The sequence below is a fragment of the Wasmannia auropunctata genome, unplaced genomic scaffold, assembly GCF_000956235.1.
Source record: "Wasmannia auropunctata unplaced genomic scaffold, wasmannia.A_1.0 LD336004.1, whole genome shotgun sequence".
Lineage (NCBI taxonomy): Eukaryota > Metazoa > Arthropoda > Insecta > Hymenoptera > Formicidae > Wasmannia > Wasmannia auropunctata.
This window is the reverse complement of record NW_012026886.1, coordinates 373,724-386,450: the sequence shown is the minus strand read 5'-3', so window position 1 is coordinate 386,450 and position 12,727 is coordinate 373,724. Positions and strand designations below refer to the sequence as shown.

Below are 12,727 nucleotides of genomic sequence, written 5' to 3'. Positions count from 1 at the left end.
AAGTTTATATACGTGACAATGAAATATAAAAAAAATTTAATATACAATATAATAATACGAGTAATTGTGGAATGAAGGGAATTATATCGATATTATGCGAGAAACGGTGCAATTTGAGATTGTATTGCCGGATTAATTTTTAAATTAAAAATTTCTTGTTACGTTTAATTATATTAATTATATAAAATAAAAGAAAACTTCAATTTTCTTATAAAATATATTTTAAAAAGGCACATTAAAATGTGACAAAAATATGATAATTTTTTAAAATTATCTACAATAGATAATTATTAATTTTATTTGCAAATACAAAAATTTCAGTATAGATAAATCGCATTTTATTTATCCAAGCCGAATTTTCCGTGATGCAGTTGCAATAGAAATTTCTGTTCTCTTGTTACGAAGCGAACGGACCGGCCGAATTTCAGGAACGTTAACCGTTAATTTCAAGAACGTCGTCAGTGCTTCTTCCGGTCGCGACACTCTGCGAGCACCAAGTTATTTGAGCGTGCTTGACCATAATTCATCGCAGGTGTCGACTCGCTGAGCAAGCAATTTGTGCGGCTCTACGAATTTACGTTAATTTCCAGGAGGCGGGGTGGAAGGAGGAGGGAGGGGAGAGGGGGGAGGGCCACGTGCGCGCCGACAAGAGTTCCGAAAGGGGCGAGTAGAAACGGCCGGTTAAAGTCAGACAAGCGTGCGTATGCGCCACTCCTGCAGCAGGCGAGTTTACTGTGCGGTCTCTCGGTTGTTAGATAAGGTACGCTCGTGTTAGACGTGAAACACATGTCCCTACGAATTTCTCCCTCGCGAAATTCGATTACGATCCTCCCGAAAATTCATAATACCTTTACCGTTGTTCTCGAGATTAATATCAACCAACCTCGTCGCTCGCTTCCGTTCCACGAGTTCCACGAGTGTTGATTAGCGCGTTTCGTCAAACCTCGCCTAGCTCTCACATGTACGTCGAATTACATTTACTACCGGAACGGGAATCCGTATATATATAGCGGAATTCTCGAAAATACGATTTCAAGATTACGATTTTCCCCGGTGTAACTTCTCTTAGGGAATATATAAGGAAGATTCACTCTCTGCGCGCGGGAAACGGTATGCGATTTGAATTTACGTATTCGCGTGCAAATAAACGTAAGTAAGGTTTCTGATGCGATGCGGCGCATTACAGGTACTTCGCGCGCACGGCGCGCGAAACAGCCGGCGTTCAAAGGAAGAAAACGCGGGAGACGACTTGAATCCCGCACGGTGACGCGCGCGGCGACGAGGGGGAAGGGGGGGGAGGGGTCTTCCCCTCGGGCGATACCCAGGAAACTTTTCCGGGTGCCGGAGCATTAGAGTTATTTACCGCGGGAAGCCCCATTTTCGGCGGCCACACTCGCCAACGGCGCGAAAGTGCGAAAGGGCAACGCGATACTTATACAGCTCGCGGCCCGGGCCATAAAGGCCGCCATAAATTGCACCCTTGATAAAAGTAGCTATATTTAATGCCGGCCACCCGCGGGGGTACACCTGAATACGAATTCATTCGCCCTGACAGTGGCAGCGTACATTTTATCCGCAGAATACGACGCGAAGCTCAAGAATCGCGCGCGCTTTTCGGCTCGGGGATTACGGTATATTTGTGCCACCATTGTGCGCGTCCCGCTTTCCTTATCCCCCTGTCATGAAATTCAGCGGGGTCGACTTCAGCAGGAGGGGGATGAGAATCCGACATTACGACGGTCGTGAGATATAAAGTTATTACAGGTCGATCCTTTTTAATTTTGTTTACCGTACCTATACGGCGATAAAAGTTTTTTTTCCGCAAGTCTTCTTGCGAAGTCTGTATATAAGTAAGCTTGATTTTATTTACCGCAATAGAGTCAAATACGAATATTATGATTGCCGATTGCAATTATGTTTTTTTTTATTTAATATAAAATGTATAACCTTCGTTCTTCTGTCAATGAAGAGCTACAATGAAGCATCAATGTAGATACGTGTTCTTCCGTATACGATAATTAAAAGTGTGTTTAGGTACATGAAAAAGCCACGATTTTCATATCTCAGTTATCATTCCTCTAATTAACAGTAGAAATTTTGAATAATGTGACTGCAAAGTCTAAATAAAAATATAGCGAAAACCTGTGCTATGCGTAATAATGATAAAATTTTGCCTTTTTTTTGTCGCCGCATCGCACTCCGCCGCTGTAAAATGATATTATTTGCTATTTGTGTACGCGCGGTATGGACTTTTAATGCGTCGCTATCTCAAAGAGACAGAAAAAAAATGGCGCAGTTTAGGACAACGAGGCAATTCTGAATAATAATGTTTTTCGTGTTTCACGTTAAAAAAAACGCGGCCAGTTTTTGGATGAAAGCAACGCAATAAATGACGAATGTGAAACTCTGAGCAGACAGCGCGGGCAGCTTTTTGACGGGGAACGTTGCGGCAGTTGTTGACCTAAACCGCTAAAAAAAGCTGTTATTGAAAACTGTCCCGCGCGTACAAAACTGTTCCCCTTTCTCTTGCTTAAACTGTATTTTTCTCGAGTAACACTATAGTGTTACTATCGAAACTGGTACACCGAGATCAAAATACATAGTGGAAAGGAGGAGTTCGATGGCAAATAAAATACCTATTACGTAATTCGCCATCGTTAGATCAAAGTGAAGAATCTGAAGTACACTGTATATTTGTGGAAATAAATTTTGCATTGTATATTTTCTTCGTTAGCTCTGTTCTTCAGCTCGCAATGGCGAGAATGGTGTTCCTGCTCAGTTTTCTCACGTTGTGCTGTTGGAGAAGCGCGAGTTCCGCGTCGAGATCGGGCAGGCAGATACTGTACCCGCCGCCGATCGTCTACCCATTCGGAGGAACATTCAAGGTATATACTGTTTAAGCGCTTCTTATCTCTGGAAAATATTACTTCTCCTCAGTAACATCGCGCCCAGAAATACCGCTTCATCGGTTTTAATTTCATCGTTGCGAAGTTCCGCCGCCGCGCTTGGAGGATCCTTGATTAGCTTGGGAACTAATTTTTGAAGTACTCCAATTGCTGTTGCTGCTGCTGCTGCGCGCGTATTTGAAAATGTGTTTCTGCGTTCCTGAGTATTTCCCTCAAGAAGAGACGAAGGCGCTAACTAATTACGATTCCCGCGGCGTGACGCTTCGCCGAGCGAAGTGATAGCGCCGAGAGTACTCCACGCGGAGAGACGCGGAGAGATTCTCTCTGTCCCGCAAATATCTACCCATCGTCTATACGTACCGATGACGCTCTCCCATCCTCGCGGACGTGGCGGATTTCTGTAATCATCCCCGCGCACTCTGGGCACCGCGGAAATCAAGTTTTTCGCATAAAGGAAACGCACTCTTTGACCGGTGAAGCTTCAGTTTCAACGCGCAATTTGTTTTCACGTGATTATTACTTTATTACACACGTTATTTCATCGCTTTAATATCCATCGTTAGGTAAAAATTCATAGTTTCTCGTAACATCTCGAAGCAAAATGCTTAATTAACAATTTAATCAAAACGCAATTATCTATACCTTTTACTGGAAGCTGGTTTGTAATTTGTTATTTGTAAAGTCAAGAAAAAATACGTTGCATGGATTAAAACATCTAATTGAAAATGTTCTATACTTGTACGTTTTAGTCTTTATATGTGAGAAAAAATAATAAAAAATTCAAAAAGAGAGAGAGAAAGAGAGAGAAAATAAGAAAAAACTTAAAGTACATAAAATTTTATTTTTTGTTAGATAGGTTAATTTATTCGTAATTATTTTTCCCTTCGAGCTTTCTTGTTAACATATTAAATAAAAATTACTCTCACACACATCGTCATCCTGATTCTCTCTACACATTTAACCCGGCCAGCTTAATTAACACAGCGGGATCGAAATTATTTCAAAATTAAAAAGGTAATTTCGAAGATAAAATAACGAAGCGCATTAAATTTTCTTTAAATACAGTTTCACGCTATCGGATAACAGTGCTGTTAGTATTTTCGACAGCTAGCACAAAAAGCAGGGGAACAAATTTAAATGGCGAGAACGTCCCGGCGTTCGGCACAGGACGATTGATAATTAACTGCAGTTTTATCTGCGATCCGCCCTTAAATTCTCTAATTAATTCGGTAAACCTCTTGCTGTGCAGTTTTCGCCATCGGACGAGACAGTTCGATGTCGCGACGGATTGTTTGTCTTCGTTTTCGCTGCCTCTACGAGATAGTCTCGGTTATTAGTACTATCTCTCTCTCTCTCTCTCTCTCTCTCTCTCTCTCTCTCTCTCTCTCTTTCTCTTCCTCTGAAGGAAAGAAAACTTAGGGGAAATTAAACGAAAACTCAATAGAGTGTCTGATCGGCGTGTAAATAAGCGGTTTTCAAATTGTCTGGAGAAGTAATCAGAAATGAGAGAGTGTTAGTTCTTCCTTCTTTCCTTTTCCGCTTCAAACTTTGCTACGCGATCATGGACGATAGGAATTAAGGATGATTGTTACTTTAAACCTAGATAAATAATGTAATAATCAACGAATTATAATACCCACAAATTTTGTAAACGACACTTGCGAATAATAGAGTTTTCTTAAAACCATAATTGGAACATTTATTTGAAAATAATGAAAAATTAATGTTGTCAAAAATTAACTTGTCCCAGATTTTGTATTTTTTAGCATGAAAAACGTATTACTATCTACATTAATATTTTTATCACAATTTTATTTTTTTATATTCGCTTTTTTATTTTTAAGATATGGTGCTTTTTTAGAACACATTTCTCTCCCGTCTTTTGCAAATGTTTTTCCGTTGCCGTGCAATATGCAATAGAAATGACGTGTATCAGCGGAACGTAATTGAGAATTGAGTTATCATAAATTGGCGAAACATCAAAGTTATATCACTTCTTCTAACGCGTTGAATGAAAATAATCGCGGATCGAGTATACAGGTAACGCTACAACAACAAAACGTTTCGGCGTTTCAGAAAAGAACTTGGCAGCATTCGAACGATCGTTGCATACCGTGCCTCTTTTTTTCGTTCATTTTGTGAAAACAGGAAATCAAAAAATGAAACGTGGGTGCACGAGCGGGTGGGGGGGGGTTCGATGTAGATATATGCGATCAATGCGTGTGAAAGGGTGTCGAAACATGGCGCGAGCTGGCGTACGTGCAAACGTACGGAAACAACGAAGCGAGAGATTCGAGCGACGTTCCTCGATCGCTCGCGTTGTAACGCGGAAGATAGTGAATTGTTCCCCTTTCGAGGGCGGGTCGAGAAGAGATCCTTTAATCCAAGGAGCGGCGCGCGGCAATTGTAAATATTTGAATGTTTGCCTTTTAAAACGCCGCCGGCGCGCGGCGGCCTGCAAAGGGGGAAAGCGAATTCGGGCGCGTTCGGGTCACCGCACGTGCAAACTTCGCGGAGGAAATTATGTCGAGGTTTGATTGTGATTCGCAAGACGGAGCGGGGGCTCGAGGGAGAGAGACGTAGCTCTCATTCTCTCTCTCTCTCTCTCTCTCTCTCTCTCCCTTTTACTCTCTCTTTTTCCTCTCCGGAGACTATTGCGCTTCCCCGCGGTAATACCGCCACGCGCAAAATGCATCGTTAATAAAGTGCGGCTTGAATATATATTTCGCGGAATGCTCCCCGTTATTGCGCGCTTGATACAACGATATTGGGTTACACAATGTCTGTTAAATACCACGAGAAAAGCTCCGCCGGAGCTGGCTGGCTTCGCCGGGGTGCAGCCAATTCAACAAGCGAAGACGCCTGCACGCGCGTTTCTTCCGCGGGAGGATCGGCAGCGCTCTGCAGCCCTCTCCCCCCCCCCCCCCCGCCCTCGCCCACGCCGCGCCGCCGCGCGCCACCGCTTTAACAAATGTGCAATATCCGTAACAGAGGTAAATTCCCAGGTAAACATTCGGAATTACAAAGCTCTCGGCTCGCGATCGCGGGAGAGAGCCTTCGGGATTCCTAATGTAAATACGTTCCGAAAATGTCGATAGGAGGGAAAACAAGACGCGCCGCGATCGCTCGCGGAAGCGCGCGAGCGCTGCCCGTCCTTCCAACAGCGAGCCAGATATTTAGAATGGGATATCGATCTCTCGTCTTGATTCCAATAAGGACGAGTCCGGCGTCCAATCCTCGTGGGACGGCCGACGTCGAATTCAGATTCCGTCGGTGCATCCGGGTCGCTGCATAACGGAAATGTTACGCGATTTCGACAGCGGTCGACCGACAAAAAGCCAGACTGCGAATAACGAATAACGTCTGCGTGAGGAGTAGCAGAGAGAGAGAGAGAGAGAGAGAGAGAGAGAAAGAGAGAGAGAGAGAGAAAGATGAAAAATTTTGCGCGAGCCGGGTGCAAAGTTTACCGTTAAAATGTAGGCTGGTATTTCTGAGAGCGAAAAGAAGTCGAGACGATAAGTACATATTGATATTGACAAGCCTTTCGAGCCTCTACGATGCTCGGTTCCCTTCGAGAAATTTGTATATCTTGTGCAAAAAAAACTACGAAGGAATACAATTTTTATCCCCTCTTACGTAACGCTCGCCTATTTTCGTAACGTATTCTGTTATTATTTTAACGACTATACTTTTTCAACTTTTACTTTTAAGTTGTATACTTCGCATTTGAAATGTCATTTTTACACCATGTGCCAGGTTTTTATATATTTGCGAATAAAATGCTTCTCTCACCTCGTTGAACGGGGCGGACAAGAAACGGACGGGCTAAACACGTTCGTTGCGTCCATATGGTGCAGTTGAACAAGGTTCGAGCTAAAATCTAACGCACAAGTGATTACATGTATATAGTATAAAATAATATTTTTGGAATATAATGAATATTACATTCCGCTTAGCGTTATATTTTATAAATTGCGCGCGTGTATCGCGCTCGTGTTTTCATAACGTTGCGCCTCGAGAACGAACGGGGGGAACGTAAAGTCGTAAAGGGATAATGTAAATAAATTGGCGGCCCGTCTTGGGCGAACGTTCGCTCGGCTCGCCCTTGCATAAAGAATACGAGGCATCTAAGCAAAGTAGAAGCGTCGCGCGTCATAAAAACTAATGCCGGGAGGGTAAGACAGGTTTGGCGAGGCGCCAGGGAGTTGTAAGTGGCCCCTCCGTCATCTGCAGGTTGCGAAAATGGGATAAGGATATAGAGACCTTAACCGTGGACACAAAGCCGCAATTAAACTACCGCTGGTCGAGGAAACGGTGTGGTGCCGTCGCGTAAAACGCAACAAAAGTTGCCTGTCCTCAATATTCCGCGCGTTGCCCGAGCAGAATAACAAGTATCACGATATCGTCAAAATTATACGTTAAAATGAATCATAACTGATCGAAAACTTGACGTTTAATAATCATTTTTTGACGTTATTTTCATTGAGTCAGGATGACTTGTTGTTCCACTTGGGTGACGTACGGCGCGACGAAGTTTCGCGTACTGTCCGTCCATCCATCGCTTCTCGATATCTCGCGAGCGCGGGAGGGGGGGGGGCGCGTCTCGCACGTGGCGCGTTCTTGCCCGATGCCCTTTCACGGATTTCTCTCGTCTCTCGGGGTCGTTCATCAATCTCTCTTCGATCGCGGCCGAGCCGTCGGACGTCGGGAGCGCATCTCCACATTTAGTAGACGCCGATGTTATCGCTACTGCTGCAGAGCTCCTATCGCGCTGCCGCGGCCGTATCCTCGCCCGTGCCGCGCCAGACGCGACGCGGTTTCTTCCTCCACTTCGCGGGTGATTTACGACGTCGCGTAATCTGTGGAATGAATTCGCGGAGTCCTATACACTCCCCCTATATATATATCGTCCGTCCATTCCCACCAATTCTATTTTTTACGGCCACAGATACGAAGTTATTAGCATATGATTTTTTTTATGTGTCCATCGCGAGATGACATCCGGCGACGAGACGCTATTCGACGTCTTTCGACGGGGAGAGGGCGTACCCATCTCTTCCGCTCGCCCAACCTCCCAATCCTTCCGCTCCTGCTGACTCGAGAAAATCACAAAATTAATTCCCGTCCGTTTTTCGTTCCCCGTATTCCTCGGTCTATACTTTTCCGGATGAGTAAACTGCCCCTCGCGATATATCCGTTCGCGGCCTGTACCTTTTATTCTCCGACCGAGTAGAAGACGACGCTTTTATCTCGATCGCTTGAGAGAGAGAAAGAGAGAGAGATAAATCCTTTATTTTCGAGGATAAAAAAAAGAGAGATGTTTCCTGCGCAAGAAAGAGAGAAAGAGAGAGAGAGAGAGAGAAGGCGAGAGTACCGTGATTTAAACCGCGATCGTGAGATCCTTCGAGTTCTTCTAGAGATGTGCAAACGCGTCTGCTTCCGGTGTTATTTCGGTTGGAATTTCTCGCAGCGCTATTTCGTGAGAAATTTTCGAGGAAAGCTGTGCGTCACCCGCTGCATCTCGAGTCGTCTTTCCCGATTTTATTATAATTTTTGTTTTTGAAATACATTCATGTTTCTTTCATAAGAGAATGCATCCTGTACGATTTAAATCGTAACTTCTGATCCGTCCGATATCCCGTGTTCAGATATATCCAAAATATACATTAAGAATTGTAAATGTTAACGATATATATTCTTGTACACAAACGTACACGCACACGCTCATTTCGCTCGTTGTGTCCGTGATAAGCTCATCGTGGGATTTGCAGTGCCCGTACAGCTCTCAGGCAGGATTTTGGTTTATGGACAGAACTTTCAGTTCCAGTACCTCTTGCCGCAGAACGCGACGCTCTTCACGGAGTTCTTCGCGTCGTCGTCGCGACGGCGACGTGAAAGCGTTAGCCGGAACGAAAGGATGACTGTCTACGGGCTCCTGGAGGACGAGTTCGAAAGGTAAAAGGAATCATTTCACCATGTCGGACACTCGTATCGCACAACGTGGCAGCGTGAAAAAAAAAGTTATCGCGTTATTTACACACGAATACACACGCTCCAAGCTACATATACGGAATCTCAGCGGATATTTGAAGATATAATTAGCAGATAGAGGTCCGTTTGCCGGGCAGAATTACTTGCAGGCAGAAAGTATGATTTTTCTTTTAAGTGTTCTTTCGCATGTAAGAATCTAATTATTGGCTTAAAATACGCGCAAACAACAACGACAGATAATTGGTAATATTTTATTTGTTTATTAAACCGTAATAATTAAATAATGTTGCTGCTACTGCATACGTATTGTTTATTCTTCCATTAATTAATTTGTAGAAGGGGAATAGATGGAAGAGAATGCTTGAAAAAGAGCATATGCGAAGCAGCAACGACGCCTTTAGCGGACGAAGGACTCGTGGGAGAATTGTTGCATCTCTTGCTTACGTAATAACATTCAGATTTTAATTCCCGTGTAGATTTAAGCATTGCTGCTTGAAAAATCGAGACACAATTTTTATTCGTATTTTAGGCCTCGAAAAAGTGATACAGCTTCCGACTCCGAGTATTTACAGGCGCTGGAATTTGGACGAGACTATCACGATTGCTCACGGATCTACAAATCGTGTCTGCCTGGTCAAGGAATTCTAGATCAAATCTCAAAACTAACATAACGTAACGCAAAGCCATTTTCACAAATCAATTGGATTTAATAAAGAAAGCCTTTTCTTATGAAATAATTCAGTGAACGTTATAAGTTAATATAAAGGTTTATTATTAAATTCTCAAATGTAAACCGAATTAAAGAAGCATCTTTCTTCTCGAGAATATTCACACAGAGAAATTTCTATCGATGAGCCTCAAGGATATTCATACATGAAAATCTCTATCGATAAGTTGATGTTTCAACTGCTAGGCGGCTACAATGTTATATGTTAGAGCGACATTTAGTTTGATAATTGTAAATGAATACCAATAAAGTATACTTTAATTCAAATTAACATGTAGTAGTCAGTATTGAAATATTATTATTAAGATATCATTATTAAGATTATTTAATTATCTCAACGATCTAAATTGACTTAAAAGTATAAGTTCTTCACTATGTTTCAATAGCGATCATGTTTAGTAACGTCGATATATAAGAACGAGGCACAGAGAAAGTTTCTGAATAGTCTGACACTACCCAGGGAATGATCTGTGCTATAGGCGATGTGTTTCGCAGGAAGTGTCCCGTTTAACCACGTCCCGATTGACCACAGCCGGTGGATAGAGATTTTCCACTGTTCAAGCGGCGTGAGTGGCTGGTGGTCAATCGAGACGTGGTCAATCGCGGATGCCACGCGTTTTCGCAGCACGAAACTACTACTTATCAAGGGGAAGTTAGTGTTAAGTTACCAATATATACGTAAAAAAATTAAATCGTCTTCCGATATCTTTCAGACCTTCGACCGCTCCAGTTGCTAAGCCGCAATACTAATCGCAATATGCTTAAAGCACCTGGGAAGGATGGAAGATATCTAATGTAGAATATAGTAGGAAATTATACTGAGGTGGTAATTATTGATCATTCTTTTTGCAAAAGAAAAATAATATTAAATTTTCCAATTCACGATAACTCAAAATAAATTATTAATCTTGATACACTGATTTTAATTTTGTCAGTTCAATTTTTTGTATCTCAAGTTGTATCGCTCATTTATTTACGATTAAAATAGTTTAAATTTATTATTATTTTTATTTAAATTAAATAATAACGTAGCGCAAAGCCATTTTTATGATTAAATAAATTCTTTTCTTATGAAATAATATAGTGTACGGAAGCATTTTCCTTCTCGATGTTTCTCGAGGATATTCACACAGAGAAATTTCTATCCATAAATCTCAAGAATATTCACAAATGAAAATCTCTATCGATAAGTTGATGTTTCAACTGCTAGGCGGCTACAATGTTATATATATGTTAGAGCGACTTAGTTTGATAAGTGTCAATAAATATCAAAAAATTACTTTAATTCAAATTAACATGTATCAATACAACATTAAAAAAATTATTATTAAGACATTAATATCGAAATCATTTAATAATCTGAACATTTAATAATCTGAACTATCTACATTGATTTAAAAGTATAAGTTCTTCACTACGTCTCAATAACGATCATGTTTAATAATGTCGATATATAAGAACGAGGCATAATGAAAGTTTCTGAATGATTTGATATTACCCAGGAAAAGATCACAAATTTAGCTAATTCACAATATTGGCGGCACAATATTGAAATTTGTCAATATTGTGCTATTATGGTACCTACTGGTATAGTACAATTAACACGTATACCTCTCGGATGTCTTTCAGGCCTTTGTCTCACCATTTCAGAAATTGCTAAGCTGCAATCTTAATTGCGTGTTTAAAGCAAAACTAAAATCTTCAATTAGTCCTATCTAGTTTCAAATATAGTAGGAAATTATGATATATTTATTATACTGAGGTGATAATTGTTGACTATTCTTTTTAAAAAAAAAATTAATGTTAAATTTCCCAATTCACAATAAGTCAAAATGCTCAAAATAAATTATTGTAGATACAGTGATTTTAATTTTGTCAGTTTGATGTGCATTTTTTTTATCTCGAGTTATATAGTTTGTAATTTATTTACGATTATAATAGTTTAAATTTATAATTTTTTTAAGAAAAACGAAAAGTTTGTTGTTTTCATAATTTTTTACGCTTAAATCTGCCACTATTTGTAAATCGTTGCAAAACTTTTTAGTTATTTTTCTATCGAAGATACAGTGCATTGTGAACGCGTTCAATAAATATATAATATCTAATTGAAAGGCTAAAAGTATTGTTTTTTTCAATGCATTAAAACATTTTTTTTATGAGAACGAAATGTAGAATATACTTTCAGCTGGTCCAGTACTTCTCACGAAACTGTGCATTGTGTGGCTCATATAAAAAGGGTCATATCGATTCGTTTAGTCGGGGAACCTATAGCGGAGAATTGTCGCGTTTAGTTACGCTTGAGTTAAATTAAGCACAATCGTATTTCTCGGATTTAACGTTAACCACATTTCTACTAATTGGCACGAAACGGTGGAAGATAAAGAGGGTAGTCAAGACGCGAGACGTGATTCAAGGCGGAAAGTGTCGTTTTCCTTGGATGTTGGAGACACGATGAGTATCGAGTCGATCGGCCGATTCCGTCCTTAGGTTTCCAATGCAATTACTTTGAACAATAAGAGATAAAGATAATAATTCTTAATAATTTCAATGCTATATAAGCAGTAAGGAGAATTCTTTAGAAAGAAGAATTATATTTTAAAAGAAGACAATAATTTCCAGCGAGCTTTAGTTTCCTTCTCTCCGTCTCACTGCCTTTCCGAGTATGATCTTGGAAGGTAATCGTACATTCATCAAGGCTGCTCGTAACGGTATTGAAACCGAGGTTCTCCAGGAACGGGACTGAAAGTAACGAGCTTAAGCGAATCCCGGATAATTTGTCGCTCGGCGAGCAAACATTGCGCAACGAGCAGTTAAGTATACTGCTATTCGCGGAAACGCCGGTAATTGATCGATGCTTTCGGGGACGCGTAAAAGCGTGGCGGCCGGCGCGGCGCTTACTCGTCGGTACTTCGGTGCGGTGCGGGGGAATAACTTTCGCAGTTACGCTCGGTCGCGGAATTAAGCGACCAGTGTATCTCGTGGAATTAACGCTATAACCGCGCTCCTCATAATTGGCAACGAAACAGAACAGGAGTGAGAGGGAAGAGAGAGAGAGAGAGAGAGAGAGAGAGAGAGAGAGAGAGAGAGAGAGCGAGCGAGCGTT

The 12,727-nt window shown here is 41.3% G+C and overlaps 1 protein-coding gene across 1 annotated transcript in view; it reads left to right on the top strand.

Annotated features, from left to right (window-relative positions):
• The window catches only part of LOC105453119, a 23,709-nt gene extending 14,141 nt beyond the window's left edge, over nucleotides 1-9,568 (top strand). The window contains exons 5-7 of the mRNA XM_011694834.1: nucleotides 2,735-2,885; nucleotides 9,234-9,341; nucleotides 9,427-9,568. Coding sequence (XP_011693136.1) covers nucleotides 2,735-2,885; nucleotides 9,234-9,341; nucleotides 9,427-9,568 — 401 coding nt within the window. The remainder of the gene's footprint in view (nucleotides 1-2,734; nucleotides 2,886-9,233; nucleotides 9,342-9,426) is intronic.
• Nucleotides 9,569-12,727: the final 3,159 nt, after the last annotated feature.